Here is a 24,454-nt window from a genome sequence, read left to right as displayed (position 1 = left end):
GTAAGTGACTTCCCATAAATCAAGGCTCACTTCTACATGTAGCTGTTACTGGGCTGTTGTGTTTTAAGCATATGGCTGTTCAGTCGTACAGGAAACTTGTAGGAAACAGGAAGGCTGCTGAATAATAGTGCAGATGTTTAACACAGTAGCTGGTAATCTGTCCCTAGAGAAGACAGCCTCACTGTGGCTTCACATACCATGCAACTAAAGTATAGCATAATAAAATACTCTTTTATTTTTAGTTCCTTTAATTTCTTTTAATTTCTTTCATTTTTGTTTTGTTTCCTTTGTAACTGGTAGTTTTGGAAAAAGAAAAATGAGCTTAGATGTACTCAGGATCAGAAAGCAAAATCATATACTGTTCTGTTGTATGCACAGGAGTACAACTATACATTTAAATGTGTGACAACCTGCTGCTTTTTCAATGATTTGTCAAAAAAAAAGAACTTACAGTATTATAATATATATAAAGCACTCAGTTTTACCAAGTAATGAATTTCAAAGTGTTGAGAAGAAAAAGGCACTTTAAAAAAATCGAATTCCTTCAAAGAAATTGAATCTCTACGACTAGTTCACACTCTTCAGTCAGTGAATGCAGGACATAAGCAAACTCAAGCTAATAAATGACGTAGGATGCTAATTAAATGCACACATTCATTCATTTAATGTTGCATGTTAATATTTCCTGCATTTATATGCTTGACTTGAAAACCAGTACTAACTGTGTTCAAATGCAAAAACCTTGCCTGTATGAAGCTGACGTCACAAGTAACTAACGACACATTGAGAACTGGCAAATATCTCTGATAGGAATAGAAATGGGTGTAGGAAAATAATGTAAACATTAGCAGAGAAGTGGATTTGTCTCATTGAAAAAATGTTTTTCCATTCTGTTCCACAGAGCTGTGGAGTTGCCCTGTGACTCCTACTGAAAAAGGGTCATGGGATTAATTGTACACCTGGGAGACTGACACTAAGTCTGAATTCTCCCCCAAAACCTAGTCTGTGCATGCAACATTTGCCAAGCCTTTTCTTGACATCATCAGCCACTGAGATGAACGCACAGGCCTGTGTGGTGTGAAGGAACCGAATCACAATCAAACCTGGTCCCAAAGTAGCTCATTCAAAACTTAAAAATGGCAGAGTTATTTTGAAGAGCCAAACATGGTCAAGACTAAATTCAAATGAGGAAAGTGAAAACCCTTCAGAGCCCTTTTTACAACCCTGCTGAATGGCAGGTTTACCCTTCTGGAGAGAGCCGGATAGGCAGCAGAGAAGGGAGGAGTGTGACAGGGTGTCCCCTCTCACGAGGCCAGCACGGACACCAGCCTCCCCGTATGTCTGCCTCCATTTACAGTTGATTATTGTATGAAATCAAAGATGCTGCATTTTGCAATGGCACAGCTACAAGTTCAAGGTAGTATTAGGGATCTCTCCAGCTAATTAGGAATAATCTGTGGAGAAGGGGGAAGTAATTTTCTAAAATATCATGTGATTTTTAACTTGTTAGACTGACAGATCTCTAGTGAATATATTTTTGATAAATGTTCTTGTTCTTAGCAGGATAATCTACAGTTCAGTTACTAAGGTCTTTAGTCTATGCTACATTGTTCATGTTCTCATTCAGACAGAGCTGTCATCCTTAAATATCTTTAAATCCCTTTAGAATCTCATCAAAGCATCTGTAACCTGCATTTTCCACCATCTTCTTATCTATTTCCCTCCCAAATGAAAATTGTGTTAAATAATACAGATCCGATACTTACCCTGGAAAATACTTCCCGTATTGTTCTTTTTTTCCTCTAGCTCACTGAACCATAGGTCACTGAGTGCTAAATGTCACAATATGTTAGCTGTATGTATACGATCAGTGGCCTTGTACTACGTAGTACAGCAGAAAGGGTTGTTTCCACATAGTGACTGTTACACATCAGTTATGTCTGTAACTGTAGCTGCTTGACAGTGAGTATCCCTTCCTCCTTTGTTTCCTGATGGAGCTCTGTGTGTTAAGGATGCATGTTAGAAGATACTTGACATCAACAGCAGTTTACACTCCAGCATCGAATTCATTGTGATTTTTCTCCTTATAGCTTTTTTTCTTTAGCTATTTGGTATCACATTCATGCTTTGGTCAGCATAGGTTCTCGGAAACCATCCATTTTAGTAAAACTCTTGACATTCACATGAGACTTGGGTAATTAAGATTGGATAATAAAGTCTGAACAAAACTACACAGGCATACCAACTTAGGTGTTTGGAAAGTTATCGACAAAGAGAAATTATCAGTGTTCTACAGGAAGTGTGCATCTGAAAGTCAAGTTCCAGAAATGGGTCTATTTCTACTCATTAATGGCTTGACTGATGAAGCAGAATCTGATTACTAAATTTGTATCAGTACTAAGTGAGTGATGGTTACAAGGGTTTAAGAAGACAGGTTTAGAATTAGAAAACAGAGGTGCATGGACTGTAATGAACCACAGAATGAATGTCAGTCAGTAATGGCACCCTGCTCCAAAGTTTACACTGGGTAGTAGCAATGAGGATACATTCTACCTCACATGTGCATCATAACATTTTCTCATCATTGTCAAGACCTCAGTCAGTGTAGTGTATTAGACAGCGCACTTCAAGAGAATGAGCAAGTCATTCAGCAACAAAACTGATCACATCTTTTTAAACCATGATCTCTAAGGGAGATGGAAAAATGAGGGTACATGTGGTATCATTTCTTCAATCATAAAAGGCTGATGTGAAGAGGAGAGGAACTAACTATTCTCCATTGAGAATCGGGCAAGAAATAATGGGCTTGCATTGCAGCACAGGAGAGTTAGGTTAGACATGAAGAAAAGCTGACCGATGGTAAGCTGAGTGAAGCCCTGTGTAGGCTACCTTGGGAAGTTTTGACATTTCCATCACTGTAGGTTTCACAAATCAGCTTAGACAAACTTATGACCAAAAAAAAAAAAAAAGTAGGTATAGCTGATTTTTCTCTGAAAATGGGGATGGTGTAGATTATTTGCCAAGGTTTTTTTATGATTTGTAAATGCAGAGTGACTTCTTGAAATGTAACATCTCTGTGCCAGCGGGTTTGGCATTGCAAGTCAGCCACTTTTACAGCATCTTAGTGCCAGCAGCCATTGCTGCATCAGTGTAGGGAGTAAGTATAAAAATTGTTCTAGAGGAATTCTCCTTGGGTCAGCTTTACTTGCAACAGCGTTGTTGGTGTGCCTGAAAAATGAACAATGTTCATTTCTGAATGTTCTGCAACAGCTGGAGGCCCGATGAAATAGCGTGCAGTGTGGCTTCATCTACACGGACACTGGTGAGTTAGCACATAAACATAATATCTGTGTATCACTGAGAGTAGAGAATAAACATGATTTCAGTCACGTGAGTACAGATCAGTTCAAAAACTAGCTTAAAGTGAATTAAATGGTTCCATATAAAAACTATTCTATCTTCTGCTATGCTTTTTTTTTACTTCATCTGCAGCTTGCCTCTCACTAAAGCAAAGTTCACTCAGTCAGTCGGTAACAAAACCTTCCTTGGATTCTTTTGATTAAAAGGAAACGAAAAAAAATCACTATGTTAGCGTGCTTCTGTTCTTCATGGATAGCTGCTTGAGAGGGTTGCATCTCCACATTTTAAACTTAATTTTTTTCAGAACCTTCAGATGAATACTGGTGATTTACTGCTTACACCTTTCTTAGATTGCCCCATAATTTTCTCCTTGGATAATTTCGGTTTCTGTCAAAAGCACACTGTTTTCTTGTATAAGTCATCTTTTGAATATGAGTTTTCATTTCTGTCCACAGTAAAAGCTGGTATAAAGATATTCTGCTTTCCTTTAATTGCTTCACTTTCCTATTTGTAGTCATAGAAAACATTAAGGTTATTGCTTGTGATGGAAATAGGAGATCTGCAATTCCTGTGGCATGCAGTGGAAACCACTGGGCCTGATTCTGCTGTCATATGAGCTTCTAATTACTTTCCAGTTCATAAGTTCAAATAGTTACTCGTGTTTTATAAAGGTGTAAATGGAAATTTGGGCAGAATTTTTCATTGTCATCTTTTTTCTTCGTCCTCCCCATCCCTTCGGAATTTTTCACCTACCCAGCTGGAAGGATTAAATTTGTTCTGTTAAGGAATACATTTATGCAAAGTGAGCTGTGTTCTTCCTAGTGTAATATCTAGGAGAGTTTCTAACATTTTTGACAGTGTTAAAATGACAAAAAGTTCAAATTCCATGACTTTCACTCATAATGGCCAGAATAACTCCCAAACTAGACATTTTTCTCCAGCAAAAATTAGTCTGCGCTACTAGTGTTATGCTGCCGTGGTTTGACTGCTTTCAGTGCTAAGGATAGTGTGGCTATACAGATGTGTAGACAGACCCTAAGAATCAGTGTTTCTCTTTTTGTCAATGTTTCTTGCTAATTGAGTGATTTATAGACAGCCCATATGTGAAGACTGAGGCGTATTATAGCTCAGTAGCTGAACATTCAGCAGCAAATTGTTGTATTGCCCGACTGAAACCAGGCACATGAACCTGGATCTCTTGCATCCTTCCCAGGTAAGTGTGCTGACTGGATCTCATCACTCCGATCCAAACACTGCTTTCCTGCAAACATAGAAAATAAAAATTTTTGGAAACCGTAGGACAAGCAGTCCCTTCAAAATACCTGAAAATACCCTGCACCTCAAAATTAGCCTCAGGTGCCGCTTTTGAAAATGTTAATTATCATCACTGATTGGCTTATATGAACTAACTACTGCTGAGCTACCCTCCTGTTGCTATTGCATTTTTCATATTGCATGGATTTTCAGAATAGCTCAGAGACTGATTTCAAGGTGATCAGCATCTACAGTCGATGCCATGTTTTCAGAAGTGTTCTCTGCTGGTTTGATATTGTGGTGGGTTGACCTTGGCTGCCCACCGGGTGCCCACCAAGCCACTCTGTCACTCCCCCTTCTCAACAGGACAGAGGGAGAAAAATTCAACAAAATGCTCTTGAGTAAAAGCTGGTAATCATGAAGTACATACTTATATCAGCAGCAGTACATTCTGTGGAAAGATAGGGTATCTTGAGCCAAATAGAACCCAATTTAGGATTGTTCTAGTTGGAAACACAGCATTATTGCGATCCTGACAGAGTCAGGGTCGAAGAGCTTCAGAATTCCAGAGGCTGATTTTTGTTACATTAAGCTCTACAGAAGGCAAGTTGCCAAACTTTACCTTCATGCTTCAAACATTTAGACAATTTTCTAGACCCAGCAAAGTTAAAGTGATGGCAAAACCATACTAAATTCTAGATTCTTTTTATAGAAGGTAGAAATTATTTCAAGCTGCATATTTAGATCCAGATCCAAACCACCCCAGTATCTGAAAATTTAAATTTAGATGATGATTCAGTCCATCTTGGCATTGTAGGCCATTTGCAACATACTGATCTAACAGCAGATTTTGATTTTGACATCCACCACAGTGATACTTGAGGATTTTTCATTATTTTTAGCTCATATTGGGGTTATTTTCTGCAACATTGGGGAGTGGGGGAAAGATTCATCTCAACAAATGCTTGAGTAATTTTGGGGAAAAGTGGCAAGTTATCTAACTAATACCACTAAATAAATGGTTATCGAAATAATATATATAGAAGAGAAATAGTAATAAAGAACTTCACAGAACTGCTCAAGTGCAATGTTGAATACAGTCCTACACATATTTTATACGTTCCTGTACAAGGAGTGTGCCAGCATAAAATAAGAATGCATTTTTAAAATGGATGCCTCCGTTTCCTCCAAGGAAAACACCAGTTTAAATTCAAACCACAGTTTAGTCAGAATGTTTTCCTTCTCTTTCTTAGTATCAAATAATAAAGGGGAATTTAAATTCCCCCAAACTGACAAGCAAATCCGAACTTCATTCATGAAATTGCAGCATTACAGAAAAGTTGAATGTTTACCATGTTCGTGAATGCGTCATTTTGTTCCCACACCCTGAGATAGCTTATTGACAACTGTGATGTTGTCATTGTTGTGATTCGTTTGAAACCATTCAAGACAACGCTTTTGAGTTGGGTTAACACATTCAGCCAAATTTAGTTAACCCAAGAGCTTAAACCCTATTGCAAATAAAGCTTGAAATACTTCAGTAGCCTCTGTGGATGTCACAGAATAAATGTGTTATCTAATACATCTGTGTGGTGATATACAGCTATCAAATTCAATATATAATAGTCTAAAATGTTTCAGGTCCTTCAGTAGTGTTATTTCAGTTTGAAGTATTTTTAAAAGGTACATTTTAAAGGTCTATTTTGAAAGGTAAAATACACATGTGGCCAGACTTTTTTAGTCCAACATGGTGTTCTATTGTTACATGAGTAATTTATAACTAATATAGCTGACTGAAACATAAGTATTGACAAAAAAAAAAATATTGAGATAACAGATGTTGTATTTTTTACTCAGTAAAGCAATTTTTGTTCCTTATAGTCCCCCCTCCCACTGTGACTGAAAGTGCTGAAATGTATTCAATTGTAATAACTGTGTAAAACTGAATGAGCTACTTAGTACCTTGAAAAGCTTTTCCTCATCTACGAAAAAAGCTGTGATATATATGTCTAAACCAAAATCTGTGACTGAAACTTAGATTTCAGGGTTTTCATCTATAAGTAGAAATACAACTGCCATTAATTGTATTTTCAGAAAAGTTGTGAGGGGATTGGAGAGTAATGCTGCAATGGCTGAGGCGTGTTTTGACAATCAGAAAATCCTGCTTTTAATCCTGTTTTAGAACCATGAGCATATCAAATAATCTCTATGAACCTCGTTTTTTATCCAAATGAAATTGGTAGTGTCTTTTTTTTGTTTTTGCATAACTAAAGATTCTGGAGCAAGTTCTGTCTGGGTGGACTTTACTATTCAAGAGATGCATTGACTTCAAAGGCCTGCCAACAAGGATCAGGGCCTACAGAAGGTTTTTATGATACTTTAATTAGCATTAACGAGAGCAGGAGTTGGCCTTTAATATTTGTACGGTGACATAATGTGATGGTAAAATAATAACAGATATAGACAAAGAATCTAAGAACTCTTACTCCTTGCTCTGTGCTTAACCCAAATGGCTTTAGGAGAACACAAAGCCACGTGTTTCAATTCTTCCCCATTTGCCAAATTTTGAGTTTGAATTCTGTGAAAACAGCTTTTCACAGCCCTGGAAAAAAAAAAGTTTCATGTCAAATCTTGTCAAATTAATTTTAATACATGACTTCAATTTCATAGTATTCTCATAAACTCATTTTACACGTATGCAAGTATCCACAAATTTTTAATGACAAATTCATTGCTCATAGCCTGTTACTGTATTTAATAACATGCACTTCCTTATAAGAGGAAATGGGACTGCTCTGTGTTTTTTCTGAATTGATCGTATGTGCATATTTAGAAATTGGGGGAGGGGGAAAAGGGAAAATCAACAAAAAATGTGTATGCCAGTAAACCTTTTCTAAGAATGAAGAAATTATAATATTTAAACTAAATTTTTTATTTTTCTTTGCTTTTAGGCAGCAAACCAGTAACCAGTCTCCTCCTGTGGTGCCTGATTTTCTTGTCAAACAAACAAAAAAGGTACTACTAAGTTTATGTTCTAAAATAACATCACATTATAACTTCAAATTCCTGAGTCCACAGTTCTGCAATGTGTTCATGGCTGCTTGGCATAGCCATCTGAACATGAAACCGTTAGTGATGTTTTGAAGTCTTTGAGACAAAAGCCTGCTTGCTAAGAACTTTAGTTCTGTAGAAAGACAGGGAGGTACAGTGAATAAGAGAATCAAAAGGCTGGAAATTTGCTGCTGAGAATAAATGCTAGCTGCTCCCTGAGGTGATTTGTCTGTGCACTTCACTTTCTACAGATGTTAGAGACTCTTTTTTAGTAAGGACCTGAGGTTCTTTGGTAGCACTTTGATATCCTGCTCGAATTCAATATGTGAAATGGAGGAGTCGCTCTGTGACTTGGAGCACAGCATAGTCTTTGAAGTCTGATCCAATTTTTGCTGCTTACCATTTGATGTTGAAAGGATGAAATGGAGAAAATGTACAGTTTTTGCCAGTAACTCTGCTGAGCATATGTAAGATTAAAAAAACAAAATCCCTTGGATGATGTACTTAGAAATGTTAAGCAGATTAATACCTTCCTATAGCTTTTTTCTAAAGATACAAATTAACTATGAGAGGAAATCAGCATACAGTGCATGCTACGATTTAACTGCATGAGGAAAGGGGATAAATAAGTTAAATGGAAAAAGTAAACAAATGTTTGTGACATGGGTGCTAAGTCGGTGTTGCTGAAAGCCACATGAATCTCGTGTAACTTAAATCTAGCATTAGACGTTTCACAGAGTCATAGAAAATAAGAAGATGCTCTCTGTGAGATCACAACTATAAGTTATCATGGCAGAGTGGAATCAATATATTTCTTATGTGCCTAAACCAGCATTCTTTATTCCAGAAGGATTTGGATGAGATTTCTGCTTCTCCATTTATTCTAAAACATTCGTTCGAAATGAATGATTCACAATCAATTAGCCAATCACAGTCAGTTGCAGACCATCGGTTGTCAAGTCCCTTGAGATCCCATAAAAAAGGAGGTAAGAAATATAGTAAAGTAACAGAGATCTTTCATTTACCACTTATAAGCTACATGTTGTCAGCGTGTAACTTGCTTTATATATGGATGAGGTCTTTTAACAATCCCTTGGAAAGCAGGAAATATAAAGGAACTAACTTTCTTCTACACATTTTCAACCTGGAAATATAAAAAAGCCCTTAAGTACCTGAATTACAGGGGCAGAAGTATAAAGATTTTTAAAATATAGTTACTATTAAAAATGTGGTTAATAATCTCAAACTACCCTTTTAATGAAATCAAATTGATTTTCAAGAGCTTCAGCTTTCCTTTGCCTTCCAGCGTCAAAAGTGGAAGACAGTAATGAAGTCTCTCATGTTTGGCAGAATGAAAGACAACTTGTTTGTTCACATGCACAAAGATTCAGTCAGCAACACAGGAAAGTCTGCAGTAATTCTACAATCTATGCAATGTGGTTTTTTTATTTTATTTGCTGACACATTATTTTTGCCATGGTCAGTAACGATTTAAAAACTTGAAGTAAAACATTATGACATTTGATGAGTTTTAACCGGTTTATCTTTGAATATTCCAGGAAACCATTGCATATCAGAATACTTTTCTCTGTTATTATAGTCATTGTGTCCTTGCAAATCCGTGCATAGGCTTTAATACTGGATCGTAGAATACCTTCCACAGTTTAAGATGAAGTAGGTTGGTAATGTGATATCTGTAACTAGAGCCAAAATATAAATGATAATACATTAATTTCGAGGTTATTACTGAAAATTAGTTGTTTATAATTTTGTGCCATACATTAACATTTCTGTTTATATATTTAATGGGACATCTTGCATCTTCTAAGTCTATAAAAATTATCTGAATACTTGAGCCCTAATTCTGCAATTTATGTGGTTCAACTTTACAGAGTTCAGTTAAACGATTTACAGTGTAAGGGTAAGAAGATAGGTATTTATAGGAAGATCCTTCTGTTACAGGAAATAATGCAGATTTTATGTTTTTAGTCTTCTACACAGGCATAATGTGTTTTCCATGCTAAAAACAGAATAGCATGTAAACACAGCAGGTTGAGAAATCCATTATTCTCTCTTCACGCATTTCTGTCCATATGGGTTTTGAATCCATGGTGTGGTACTGCAGGGGATGTGTGCATTACTATCTTAAAATATTACGTTAAACAATAAACCTGTCAAACAGAAATATCTTCATTGCAGCAAATCCTTTTGAGGAAAGCAGTCAGGGCCCGAATCTGTCATCCTTACTCTCACTGGATATTGTATATTACCCTGCAACTAGTCTCCTTGAAAGGAAAGACATTGTGTCTGAGGTGAAACAATTGGAGAGAGTAAAACTGGCAGAATTACACCCTTAGCAAGCATGTGATTCAAAGCCATTAGCCAGTAATTTAGAGACACTTCAAAAAATGTGAAGTGATGAATAGAATTTGAAGAAGAGATAAATGCAACATTGATCTGAACTATTTAAGAAACATATATGTGTAAATGAGTAAGCATGCAAATACAGAGAAGTACGGAATTTCCTAATTAAGCATGAAGATATTCAGATAGATGATCGTATAAATCACACTTCACTGGGTAACTATTAAGGAAGTAAACCTGCTTAAGAATAATAACTTCCTTGGGTACTTTTAAAAGCAAGGTTTGCATTTGGGAATTCAGATGCTTTCACACACTGCTCAACCTTTATTCAGTCTTACTGTGTGAAGTATACCTTTCAGAAGAGAATATTGTTAGACCTATTGTGAAAACCAAGTGAAATAGCAAATATCTTTTTGGAATAAGAACACATGTATAAAATATATGTGTTTTATAATGTAGGGCTGCATAAGCTGTTATTCACACGCACAAAAAAGGTGTCCACTAGGTGGTCCAAACAATGCAAAGACGGTTATTTTTCATAGTGAAACATTATTCTCCAATGTTACAGATTGATTTTGAATTCTCTTTAAGTTACATTACAGGCAGAACTGTCAGCCTGGTGGTAGTGCTGCGGACCTGGAACACAGAGGCCAACGGGGAAGGGAATGTGACAGGTTTCTGCACTGGTCTGTGACCCAGTTATGAAGCAGTGTTGATGTTTGCTGAAGGAGGGAGTTTGGTATCCAGGCTTAAGCACATAGGGAAGGACAGGCTGTTTATTTGTCTTAAAGGCCTCCATAGGTGAGGCTCTAGTGCAGTCAAGGGGGGACAGAACACAAATGGGAAAAAAATGGTTGATATGAGTTTACATATTTCTGTATTAATCAAGCAGACTATACACTCATATCTTGTTATCCAGCTCTCTAATAGCACAGGCTGCCCGTTCTCCGTAGTAGATTGGCAAAGGGAAAACAGACCAGGAAATTTCCACAAAGATCCTGCGAAGACTGTGCTCTGTAATTAATGCAGGAACAAAAGCCTCTTTTTCACTTCAAAAGCCTTTACACTGGGTCATAGAAAGACCGAGCAGTATGGCCAAACTAGATGCAGCACAAGCTAACTGCCTGCATGGTTGCATAGGGTCACAGTGGCTGGCGCTGCACTGCCCAGGCGTTCCCCTGCGCTCTGCCAGAGTGGTGGGGCAGGACTTAGTAGCCAAGCAAAGGATTCCCCCCAGTGCCTCCACTCTGACACGCCACCTGGTGCTATCCTCTATTGCTGGGGCAGAGAGGAGAGTCCAGTCAATAGCAACAATTAAGCCAGAAGTTAATTATTCTAGTCACATTAAAGTAGTACTGAAAGAATCAAAATAATATAAATATAATCTCTAGAGGCCAAGGAGTGGTATTCCCTTAGACGAGATAGATATTGAGAATGTTTGAAATTATTAGTGAGAAGTGAGTGCTTCATAGGGGCTTGACCAATGTAACTTTGCCTCAAAAGTAAATATGAGAGATTTTCTGACATGCAACGGAAATAGAAGGAAAGCTAATAGTGTCTCTGCATTGACCAGAGGATGACATAGTTCTTAATGCTAACACAGACATTTTGAACAAGTGAGAAAAAGCATGAAGAGTCTCTGGCCATGGATGTTCTCTTGTGGGAGAACAGTATACGTCTTCTGGTAATGTTCAATTTATGCCTTGCACCTCACGCTATTGTCTGCAATGCTGAAACTTTGTGAGAGGCAGAGAAATTTGCCAGGGTTCTGAGAGGTCTGAAATTATGCGATCTCGGGTGTATGTAGCCACAATCTGAGGCTGAGATAATGAAACTTGCACTGTAGTTGTAAAAGTCAATAGGCCATTTCCAGTATAGCCTTTGATTTTAGATTCCTTAATCTTTTATATTTTCAAAACTAGTGGAAATTAGGGCCTGGTATGTTCCAAGCTAGACTCCCAGTAGTCAGTGACCCATTTTGAATGTTTTCTTTGCAATATATATTTTTATGTTGCTCATTTTCTATTCTTTTCTGGTAAACTTGTGATTTGGTGAACTGGTGATTTGGTAGACGTGTTGGGTTTGGAGGAACATGTGAAGCTAATCACTGTTTTTCACCCTGATGGAGGGCAAGTAGATAATGAAAAGTATTGTTTTATTGCTTGATGGGGACAAAGGCTGTGGTCCACCTCAGATGGTACAATGGACAAGTTTTAGTAAGGGGAATTGTGGGCATGGGAGACATTATTCCCAAAAGGTCACTCTGTGGTTGTCATCACACAGATGATACTTACAGGTTCATCAGCCTAAACAGGAAATTTAAAATAATGATGACTTCATTAATTTTTAAGGCTTAACTCCAGTTTTAAAGAAGTGATCCAACTTTAATTCTGTCAGGACCACAATCATGTTAAAACACCCACGCCACAGAGAATATACTTACATGATTGGTCTTTGCTTCAGAGTAGAGTTTTCTTTGAGTCAGACTTTGTTATTGAAAATACTCTAAGCTGCCTCAATCTCAGCCCTAGACTACAGTCTTAATTCAGTGTCTTGCACTTGCAAGTGAAAGGTGCTTAAATATAGGGAACCATTTTACTCTACATGGTAGTTTAACATCGTAGCATAATTTTAATTCTGATCTCATTTAATTCCTATTTGTACATTGTTTTAAAAAAGATAACAGCTACAGCAAAGCAATTATCATTGGTAATTTGGAAATGGGGGCACTTTTTATCCTTTGATTCACAGAAAGTCAATATCCCAGCATGACTGTAATAGGTATTATGGTAAAGAATAGGCAGATATCTCACACAAGATGTGGTATCAAGATCTGGATGCCTTATAACCAAAGATGCCACTTCACTTTCTGCAAGTAAGAGAGAGATCAATCCAAGGCATTCAGCTGTTTCTCTCTGTGTAACTCAGCCTCCAGTTTGATTCCATTATAGCAAACCTTCCTTTCTAAATGAAGAACAAAACTGCTGCTATATAATGTGGTGTGAAATGCTGCGTGGACTTTCAACTAGTTGTCATTGGCAGATGGGGTGACACTGACACATGGATGCCATTAATTTCAGAATCCTATCATTCAGGATTTTAAGTGAAAGAATTTGTAATCTATTTAGAATTATTTTTGGTTGTTTAATCAGGAGTTTCGTTTCATCATTTTTAAGCCCCCCACTGAGACTAATTTTACATTGAAGGAATGTAAATCATGAAAACTTGACTGTAGTCAGTAGAATCGTAACAGTGAGCAGAATTGGGTCTCCTGGTTATAAAAAATTGACATGAAAAAATCTCTATATATCTGGGGTTTAGGGTTTTGGGGGCCAAAGGATTTGGGGTGGGTTTTTTGGGGTTTGTTTGGTCTTTTTTTTTTTTTCTTTTGAGTGGGTCAGATTTGAGTTGGTCATTCTTTTGCAAATAAAATGCAAATAAAATAGCATGGTCATGGGAAAGTCTGAATGTTACAGGAAATACTGAAAAGGCCAAGGTAGTGTTACATAGGGTGATCTGATTGTATTCAGCATGCTGCAGCTATGAGGCCTATGAGATCTCCACAGTATTCTCCTACTACATACCACACCATAGCAGTGGAATTACTATTAGCCATGTTGCAGTTGAAGCCTCAGGCAGAGGAGTGGCTGATGTGGTATGTTGTATAATGAATTTCCATTGAAAGGATCCTGCTACAGTAGTGTTCTGTGGCTTTTGAGCCAAAATCTGACTGGGCACGAGCAGGAGAAAAAGTAGCTGCTTTTTCTTTTTTCTTTAAAAGAGTATCACTGGGTTACTGACCTCCTCATATCTGGGATAAATGCTGAGCTTTGGGCTTAGTAAACAGAAATCATGTTTCCAAATCATTCATTTTACCTTACATAAGTAGAAATTATAAGCAGAAGTCATAGAAAGGATGAAGTTTTTTTTTTTAGGAGGTGTCTTGAGAAAATAAGATGAAAATAAAGCTATCTCAAAGCAATCATCATTTTTTCTGTCATTATAGGAAAGGATAATTGTTGGTGCAAGTAAGACTTGTAAGACTTGCATTGCACATGGCGGGACCCTGCAGGAGGCCCTGGGAGGGACCATCACCTCCCATCCCATGGAAAGCCTGAGTTTTCCCTCTTTGGATTTGTGCTGGGCAGGAGCCTGTTAGCTTCACTAGCCATTAGGGTGAGAAACTCAGTACCTCAGTTTCAGTATTTCAGTTCCATATAGTTCCAGTCTGGATTCAGAAAATCTGACTGCAAATGGAATTGAGGTCAACTGAACTTCTCTCAGCCTGGTGTAAGGTTTTCAGCTGAGATTTGTACTGATGACGTTTGTATTCTGAACTGGTTCACCCATAGATCCTTTCTGTTAAACCTTTTGCTCTTCTGTGATGGCATGATTTGCAGACTGCATTTTGCCAAAGTAAGAGACCAACAAATCTGAAAAGGAATTGGGCTGTTCTTAAGTTTTTCTTTACTGCTCAGCTTCTTAATTGTGTTTTCCCCTCCAATAGACAAAGACACAAACAGTGACAAGTGATAAATACAAGCTTCGATTTGTTAAACACATGTTAGCTCTATGTTTAGCCCTAGGCAGTGAATTTCATTACAGGCTGGTTTACTTCTGGATTGGTTATTGTGATTGTTTCCAATGCAAAAAGATTTGACCTGCAGCCATGACTGATTAGAATCAAAGGTGAGAGATAAAATAAGATGCAAGTAAACTGCACAGATAAACTGCAATAAAGTTCTCCAGAGGCAGCTCAGTACTTGTTCTATATAAAACAAGTTGAAATTCAGCTCATAATGGCTGCATTGCAATAAAAAGAGACTGCAGCGAGCTCTCGTTGAAATACTGAAAAATAACAGTAAGAGATATGAGAAATTTAGTAAAGTTGAATAATATATACACAATAATGCTGTGTCAACCCCCCCAAATTTTAATAAGGGCTCTGTTTCTACTCTTAACACATAATGTCTTTCTGATCCAAGCTGCAGTTCACCTGCTCTTTCTTTCTTAATTTTCTATCCATGGCATACAGGTTTGTCAAAGCTCTCCTTTTTGCCATTTCTTTGTTGGTAGTTAAGCTTTTTATCATGCCATACTTCAGCATTCTGTTGTTATTGCTTGGAATTTTTCTAAGTATTGTCTATCAGCCTTATTTTTGTTATTTTGCCACTGTTACTACTGCTCTGAACCAGCAGCGAATCTCAGATGACTGATCTACTCAGGCAAATAGTGTGGTTCCTAATTCATTACTCTTCTGTTTCTAAAAAATCCACACCACTTTACCTAAGTAAACTTTGTTAGAATAAGTACAGTAGGTACAGAGCTTTGAGGGTGCACACAAAGTTCTCTCCTAAGAGAATAACTATAATAATATTTTCACAAATTATATTTTGTGTTTTGCAAATAAAGAGACAATTCAGAATTTTTTAACTTCTCCCCACTATCAGAAAACTTTAGATAGTGTCTTTGTTTCAGGTTATTTTGTAGGAAAAAGGCTAGGACAGTTAATCATTGGCTTTGATAGAGCTATGATTTCATTTGCTATCTGTATGTCATCAACTAATTTCTGGTTCTTTGCTGATATTTAAAAATGTGAATTCACTCTGCTGAACTCCGCACAGCTAAGTAGTAATAGTAGATTTTGTATCTTTCTTTCTAGAAGACACTGTATATTTTCCTGAATTATTTACATTTTTATAGCTCTTCACAGATACTATGAAGAGAAAGCAAGGTGGTAAGAGCAGTAACATAATTAATGTGATGGTGACAGAATGGTACGAGGTGTGAGCTAAAGTACCATAATGAATTTGTTTCTGAAAAAAAAAAAAAAAACAAAAACCATGTCGAGATCTTATATAGTTTGCATGTGTTTGGATTTTTTTCTGTATTCTAGTTTGGGTAATTATTCTGGTGGATTTTGAATAGCTGCCAAAAATCATAGACAGCTTAATAGAAACCATGGTATATAATTTGCATGGTTGATCAATGTAAATGAAAAAAAAAAAAAGAAATCTCTTACAAATAAAGGACAGATACTCAGGACAAAATATTTGCAACCACATATGTGAAAGCTAGATACTATAAGTTACTCATAGATACAATTTGATAAATAAGTATTCCATTCAGTAAATCTTGAACTGGCTGTGAAGTATTTGGGTGGGAAGAAATTACTTTAGTTATTCATTAGCTCTGCTCATGACAATGATTGTATTCCTTGGCTCTCCATCATTACTTCTGTCTACTCACTAGAAGTACTTTATATTTCGGTTCTCTCACGGATAACCGCAGTTGATTATAATGGTTAAGTTGAATACAGCAATAGCAAATACTAGCTTGTAGCAGTAATTACGAGCTTGCAGAGCTGATTTCTGTCCCCAGGCAAGGATAATCTTTCTTGAGGATCTTCCTTGCATATGGAGAGAATTATTGGGAGCCAGTTGTGCTTATGCGTTGGCTGACGTTGGCAGTGCACCAGAAAACTGATGCTACGCTCCCACCTTCCCTGCTTATAACACCTTTCCCCCAAGGGAAGATAACAATATCAAAATCACAGGAAGTCTTGCTATCGCTGCCAATGGGGGAAAGAGAAGCTGCATTCCTATGTGTGCTCAGGCAGGCGATAAGTGCATCTTAGTCATAACACAAAGTATGTGAAAGAACAGTTTTACAAATTCTAATATTTATTTTCCTAAAAATATCTTAGTACCCATTCTTTGTCTTTAAGGTTTGTCCTGACTTGTGCAAATTAGTGTTTTACATAGAAGCATAAGCAATGAAGAGTGTGAGAAGGCAGGAAACACAACTATGTAGTTAGTAAGTATTGCCATTTTGGTCTGCCCTGGCAGCCGGGCTAAGTCTAACAGGGAGAATGCAGAGATAGTTAACAAGCTGAACAGCATCAAGAACACCCATCGAAGACTTCATCATCTTTAACACGTCCTTCCTCATCTGAGTCCCTTACATTTTGTTAGGAATTAAATATAGACAACATGTATGATTGCCTGGTATTTAGGTTGGAGAGCTATACCAGCTCTTTACCTTCAGCTGCAGCTAGTTGTTTTCCCTGTAGGCTAGGAAGTACATCTTTGGTTCTTTGTGGCTTTGTGAGTGTAGTGCTATTCTTGGGAGTCCCTCTCACCAGCGCTTATGTTTGCCTCATGCACACACACACAAAAGTCACATTCAAAATAAGGAAAAAAATATTACATTGTTCCAGCCTCTTTCTGTAGTACCGGGATTTGCAAACACCAAAAATGCCCTCCAGCAAAGTGGTGCAATTGTTTTTTCTACATTCTTTTAATGCTGTTCTTTACTGCATATTCTTAGTTGCGATAAAGAGCATGACTATCAAATGAATAATAGTAAGCTTGTGGGTTTGAAAAGGCTTATTTGCAAAAAAAAAAAAAAAAAAAGTTTGTCGCAGCGCAACAAAAAAATCTGTGAGCTAATTTGGGTAGCAGCATATATGGATGTAGTTTTAAAAATTCAGAACAGCCAGCTGCTATAGTTAAAAATCGGTAAGAGGAATATTTCTGTAACAAAAATCTTTGAGCTGTTGATTTGTTCTCAGAGACAGGTGAATATATATGAAATTCAAACCTGCATACTGTCTCCCCTAATGTCCCAAAAGGGCACGGGTATAAGATTCCAGTTTGGGCTCACCCCTCATATTTTGCTCATCAGACTTAGAGAGGAAGTGATACCAATTTCTTTCATCTATTGTTGTCCATGTGCTTCCAATTAATTTTTCATTCATAAGAAACTGATAAATTGGAAGTAGTACTGCTCTTAATCTCCTCATAGGGGTCTGCCCCTTGCAATGGTATTCAGAACAGCTGTTAGGTCGAGTCTATAGTATCTATCAGTTTTCTGTCTGCTTTATCAAGGCTCATGCTTTGTGCCTTTTGATCATTGATTTAGGGCCCAAGAAGGGTGAATTCCTTAGCTTCATATCCATAGGAGCTTAACTGCTTTAGAAAAATGAAATTTTACATGAGTAGATTAGATATTTTTAGTTGCAAACTGTAGTCTGTTTTAAAACATTTCCTGGGAAGAACATAATCATCACAGAGAGACACAGACAGAGACGTCTCAGGGCATTGCAAATGAAGCAGGATATTCACTACCACATTTCGTTATCATAAGCAACTTGCAGCCTTAAACTTTTTAATTCAAAGATTGTCTACATGGTAGTACCACTCAGCACAAGCTAATCATTGACACACGTTGAAGAAAATCACTGTTAATTCGCAAAATTCCCTCTTCTCTTCCCACCCACAAAATAAACATGCACAGTCAGAAAAGCAGTATCAGTCATTTTGCAGCTTAAATTCTGTAACTTGTTAGTAGAATTGCAGTGGTTTGTGGTGTGACTTGCAAGGATGGGCAATTGACTTCTCCAGCTTACTTCTAACTGCTTGTTTCCAAAAACAAAAAAAAAGGAAAGAAAAAAAAAAGGCATGTAGGAAAAAAGGAAAAGAAGAACCAGCCTAACCTTTTCTTGGAGGGTGAGTATATCAGTAGGGTTGAAGACACTGCCCATAACAGATGAAACAACTATTTCCTTTGCAGTAGTGCCCATATCAATGCATCGTTAGTTTGCAACATTTTGCATCATTATTTGCAATATAGTTTTTCATTATGCTTAGGAAGTGTGTGTCTCTGAAAGGGTGGACTGTTAATTGGTCCAAAATCTTTGAAGTTAAAGAACAGGCCAGATGAAATAAGGGAAATTTTCCCTTGTGTAATACAACCTTTTCTTCAGTGACCCTTTTTTATTTCTTATTTATGAACTTTGGAGGCCATCCAAAACAAACAAACAAAAAAAAAGAAAAGCAAAGTCTGTCTATACATAATGTCAAATCAGGAGAACAGACAAGGTAAAACATGAGACTCCAAGTAGCACAGTCGGTTAAGCAATTCACTCAAGCTTCAGAACAACGTTGCAGAAGTTAACTGAGACAGGAGAAATGGACACCCCCACTGGACTTCTAGCACTTAGTCTTACATTCTGTACTTCACTGTCCCATCCAGCATAGCCATACAACTATAATGCCCTCTACCTTTTGGAAATTACACTTGTAAAATTGTTGATGATCTCAACAGGTTCTAAATAAATCACCCTTAAATTGCTAATGCACTCTGGGTTAAATTCTGCCATAATTTTCTTTGGGTGTGAGGGTCACTGAGAACATAAATTAAACAGTTTGGTTTTAAGTGAGTCAAGCTTAGCTTTCAGGCAGTTATTGTCTTTGCAGAAAAGGTCTGAAGAATTTTTCAGTTTTATTTCCTAATGTTAATTTTTTTTTCTTCTGTTTGTGTCCATCTCCTTATTCAATGTTAGACCTAAGCAAGAGTTTAACTTATTTTAATTTAGGGGTGTTTAGAGTCAGGCCTGAATTCATTAACATGTGACTTTCTGCATCTTAGCTACCTTTCCAAATGCACTGGAATTTTGGCAAGAGTTCTAAATCAAGTTCACACTCTTCTAGAGCTTCTTATGGTGGCTAGTTGTCTCTTCTTGAAGTCCTTTGACTATGCAGGGTCATCTGAAGCAGAACAAGATGTGCCTTGATTTCTGGACATGATTCTTTAAAACTACAACTTTCAACTGAATTGATAGTTGCTTCTGAGAACCAGGGCCATATTTATTCTTTGAGTTGGCAGTCAATCTGAGATCAATGTTTAAGACCAGCCTTTATCAGTGGGTTATCGAGATCTTTTATCCCTTGTTGCTGAAAGAGGAAGCATGTCCCAGATTGGTCTCTGGTTAGAGCTTGTAGCTCATGAACGAATAACAGAAGATGACTTTGGAAGAAACCATATTTCTGTGTTCTTGCTTATGCTCTGTTAAAAAATAAAATAAGTGGCAGATGACATGCATATTCACTCAATATTATCAAATAAATTCTCCAAATAAGAATTCTCAGCGATAAGAACATCCTTGGCTGCCTTTGGATTTGCAGTTGCATTTACTGTAGTCAGAAAAGGCCAAACTCAGAACAGCAAACATGCTTTAAAGGAGTGGTGAGAAGGATAAAACTGAGCCAAAGAAAGCTTGGAGTGGTTCTCTAACATGGAAATATGGAATTTTTACTGCAAGGTAAAGGCATGTAAATTTGGGTTGACTGGAGGAACATTGCTACCAGCAAAGTAATAAGCAAACATTACAGGATGCATTTTCAGTAGAACTTTGGGTCAGCTTATTAAGTTTCCGAAAGTCATCTGTGGGCCGAAAAATAGAACTACAGTTTCCAAAGTACTCAGTAACTCCCTAAATGACCATCATTTCCTGGTGTTTCAAATTTTGCCTTGGAAACGTGACTACTAAGTTTGGTGCTCAAGAGGTAGCTGAGTTCTTGTGAAAATTGTCATTGGTGCGTGTGATCTGTAGGAGAGCTTAGTCTAACTGTAGAAGAGGTTGCGTCCACCATCTGCTTTGCAAGCTAACTGGAAGATTGCAGGTGCTGGGTTGGTGCAGGGCAAATGCCTCTCATAACCTCTGAAAAGGTGTAGCAGGGAAGGATGTTCCCATATCTGCAGAGGTTTCTTCAGTTCAACGTCAATAACTGAAACTGGGAAAAAGGAGAGGATATGAGAGAAGAAAGAGGTTTTTTTTTCTTGAGGACTGCAGCTTTTTATCTTCGTGACTTTTGTTCAGGTTTGTGCTGCCTTGCCTTAGAATGAGTCCTATCCTGGGACAAGTAGGAACAAAGACACGGGCTGGCTCTGCACACAGCAAACAGGCCTTCTGTGCTAGGGGTGTTCTCTGAAGAGGCCTCAGGGCAACTGTAAATTGGGCCTATTATGCTTAACTTCGTCATGCATCCTCATGCTACACCATGAATAAGCATGGCTGGTCTGTAAATCTAGCCCATTGTATCTGGATTACATTTGTTAAACTAATACTTGGGGTTTTGTCTGGCTTTATTCATACCAACATCAGAACATTGAGTAAGAACAACAAATCAGAAACAAAAAACACAAACATTTAAAAATATTGCTCCCACAGATTGGAGCCCCAAGTGTGTTTTATATAAACAATTTGAATTGTGGCTGGATTTTTGACCAGATTCTTTCCCCTGAAGGACCTTTTGAAACAAAAACAAACTGAGCAAAACAAGTTTTGGTGGGATGGGCCTATGCCTGTTTTCATGTAAGCTGATGACAAAGCTCAGAGCAGGAAGGCAGCAGTGTGCTGGAATCTGGTGTACATTGTGTTCTGCATGTTCCCAGCTGACTTGCCAGGAGTGATCTAGAACTAAAAGAAGGCCCCCTTTTTGCTAGGACACAGGAAAAGAAGTCATCACTAATCTAAAACAGTTCAGCTGTTTGAGAACAATAGACTTAGTTAATTTGATATCCTTATTGTGCCTTATTCTCATGTGAATGTGCGGCCTGTGTTGCCAGGTCAGGAGGGTGAGAGCTTTTGAGAACTGTCCTTTCCCTTGTATGGCCCATGAAAGTAGTTTATATTCTATTGCTGTACCCTCTATCTGCTTCAGTGTGAGTATACAACGTCACGGAGGGGACGAGGAAGTGGTTAGCTTCAGCACTTGTCTATCAGGAGAACTGACCACCTATGGGAGTCTGGAAAAAGTCATAGCCCACCCAGCTGTTCAGCATGACTCCACCGTCATGCAAAGCCTACAGAGTTCAGCTGTCACATGCAAAGGTGCTTACGAAGCTGTTTCCAATGAGGTAGTCCAAGATTATTTTCATGTGAATGTGCCGTGTGTCATGGGATTGCGGGGAAGGAGGCAGGAGGTTTCCACATCCGAGTGATGAAGAAAATGGAAAGTGAGGCAAAGTTTTGCTTGGAATAGCTGCATGAATTTATTTTAATGGGGTCACTTTCATGAAGTACTCAGATGCAGTTTCTGTAGGTGCTATACATTGAACAAAGTAAGTCTCCTACCTGGAGGAGACGTGAAAGGGAACCTGCTCCCACTGTGGAGCATTGTGCTAAAGTTTCAGGAAGGGAGACTAGGTAAAAGTGATACAGATTATTAATGGTATTGCTTGTCAGGCTTTTTTATTTAGCCTCAAATTTGAAAGCTACTCCTTTATTTCTAAACCTTCACATTTGCATCCCTTTGATATGAAATACTTGTGAACTAACTAGAGAACAGAGCTGTGAGTTCAGTAGCCAAGAGATCCTTGATTTATTAACATAGAGTTTCACAGGCTTGTATGCAACATCTCCTCCTTCTGCGTATAACAAATGCAGCAGTCAGAGGCAGAGGTTGATGATGAAGGGCCCAATGCTTCAGACTGTAGCAGTGGTTATCCACACGTCTTGTTTAAAGTTCATAACAATCGTTGCTGAAATAAGACCATTCAATGTGAAAAAAGATGGAAATGTGGATTCTAAGTGACTGCTTAGCATTAGAAGTTTATAGTACGACTTCAAAAGTAAATTGGGTTGAACAGTATAGGCAACTGCATGGCTGTGAACAGCCTTTCCTATTTGATATGTTTCACATTTAAGACAAAGATAATATATAGTAACTGTGTTGTCAAACAGTAATGAGCAATAATTGTGATGTAAGTACATAAAGCATTTAAGCTGCAATGACTAAATGCTGTGTATTTGTCTTAATGACACTGTAGGGGACACTTGAAGGGGAAATTTAAATTACTTCTAAGACATTCTCCCACCTAGTTATTCTAAACACAACTGTAGATGTATAATTGCTCTTTAGATAAGTGGTACCCTACTAATGATGCCTTTGCTATGAGAAAGCATTTTAATTTAGTTGCGTAGGAATTTCAGAGTAATATTTGTGGTGCTTATCAGCTTCCTGGAAGTTTAAGGGCACTGATGTCCCTTCTTTTTGGTGTATGTGTATGACTACAGCCTGCAGATTTCTGTGAAACAAATCTTGTATTTTTACTGTAGTCACACAGGACGGCATCTGAAAAGAAAGTCTGCTTTAATTCAGCAGAGTTAGCAGTCTCCTTATTGGAGAAGCTACCATGCACAGAACTGGCCAGTTCAGCTGTATCTGCAGTTAGAAGACATTGAAAATGTAACTGTACTGCACATGTATGCCAGCAAACCTCCTTGCTGGAAAGGCATCCCATCACAGCAAAGCAGTTCTTAAAGCACTTTGCCAGATGGAATGAATTGTTCTGGTCAAAAAAATAGCAATATTTCTATCTGAGGACTTTTATCAATGCAGATGATGCTAAGAAATAAATGCATTGATAGCATTTGCTCACGTAGACTAGGCCTTAAAAGAAACTGTTGTTCAGAGCAAGGGCCAAATTTCTGTTTCTTTTACTTATGAAACTTCCATTGCCTTCTCAGGAAGCAAGCTGTGGATTTTCTGCTTTGTATGCACCCCAGAAGTCATTGTCTATACACAACCATTGTACTTTAGGACTGAAGAGCTCAGGCTCAGGTTTTCATTTGGTATGAACCCTGCCAAACATGACCTCATGTGCATAAATTTAAAGAGGAGTGCTTTTTTCACCTAGATGACACTTGAATAAACACTGATATTTACTCCTGTAGCTTCCTAAGATAACCAAGATAAAAGCAAAATGCTAGAAATACATCAGGCTGTAAGGCTGCTGGCCTGTACTTGGAGCTTAGTCAAGAGAAGGTCCCACAGACTCAGTGGATTTTAGATGAGATCAGAAAAAATAAAAATAAGAGGGAGTAAATGGAACCAGCAGTGCCCAATTTCCCTGAAAATGCCTTTTCTGTACTGAAGAGCAATTTTTATTTTTTTTTAACCAGAACATTAGTTTTCCTGTGCTGTTTCTCAACAGACACAGATTTTCTAGGGCTGAAAGGTAAGGAATGGATACCCCATGCAGGCACTGCACACAAGCTCTGGGGCACGCAGTGTGCTTGCAGCTGCACGGTGTCCTCTCAGTCAGAGTATGACAGGCATCAGCCCAGGTTTTCACAGCTATGTTTTCTTAATTTCTTCTGAAAGCACTTAGGCGTACTCTTCAGCAATATATTGTAGGCAGAGAGATTTAACAGGCCTAGCTACAAATATGTTTTTATCTATTATAGGAAGATCAAATGTAAAATGACTGGATAGGCCTTTGTTTTCAGACTAACACATTAATGAACTATGTTCGTTTAACACTAAATCCAAATGCTTCCCATGTCATTGGAGGTTACTTACAGTGTGAACAGACAGGTCAATCCCATGTATCCTCTTTGCCTGTTGTTTGTATTGATAAGTCCCATAAGTTTCTCCATACGATAGTATTCAGATAAATTGTAATACATGCCCATGCAAATCTATTTGTGAGCAATGTGCTATAGTGTTGGAAAAATAAGAGGTGAATTAAGAGAACAGTATCTTCTCTAAACTTGAAACCACATGATTGTATTTTTAATGTCTGAGATTAAAGGTAAGTTTTTAAAAAATAATAGTATTCTTCTAAGGCATTGCAT

The 24,454-nt window shown here is 37.7% G+C and overlaps 1 protein-coding gene across 1 annotated transcript in view; it reads left to right on the top strand.

Annotated features, from left to right (window-relative positions):
- MYO3B (myosin IIIB) overlaps nt 1-24,454 on the top strand; it is a 181,285-nt gene that overhangs the window by 130,587 nt on the left and 26,244 nt on the right. The window contains 2 exon segments of the mRNA XM_009894642.1: nt 7,566-7,629; nt 8,513-8,651. Coding sequence (XP_009892944.1) covers nt 7,566-7,629; nt 8,513-8,651 — 203 coding nt within the window.

This window comes from Charadrius vociferus, unplaced genomic scaffold, assembly GCF_000708025.1.
Source record: "Charadrius vociferus isolate BGI_N301 unplaced genomic scaffold, ASM70802v2 scaffold161, whole genome shotgun sequence".
In the NCBI taxonomy this organism is placed as follows: Eukaryota; Metazoa; Chordata; class Aves; order Charadriiformes; family Charadriidae; genus Charadrius; species Charadrius vociferus.
Note: the sequence above shows the minus strand (reverse complement) of the source record. Positions and strands in the feature narration are given on the sequence as shown.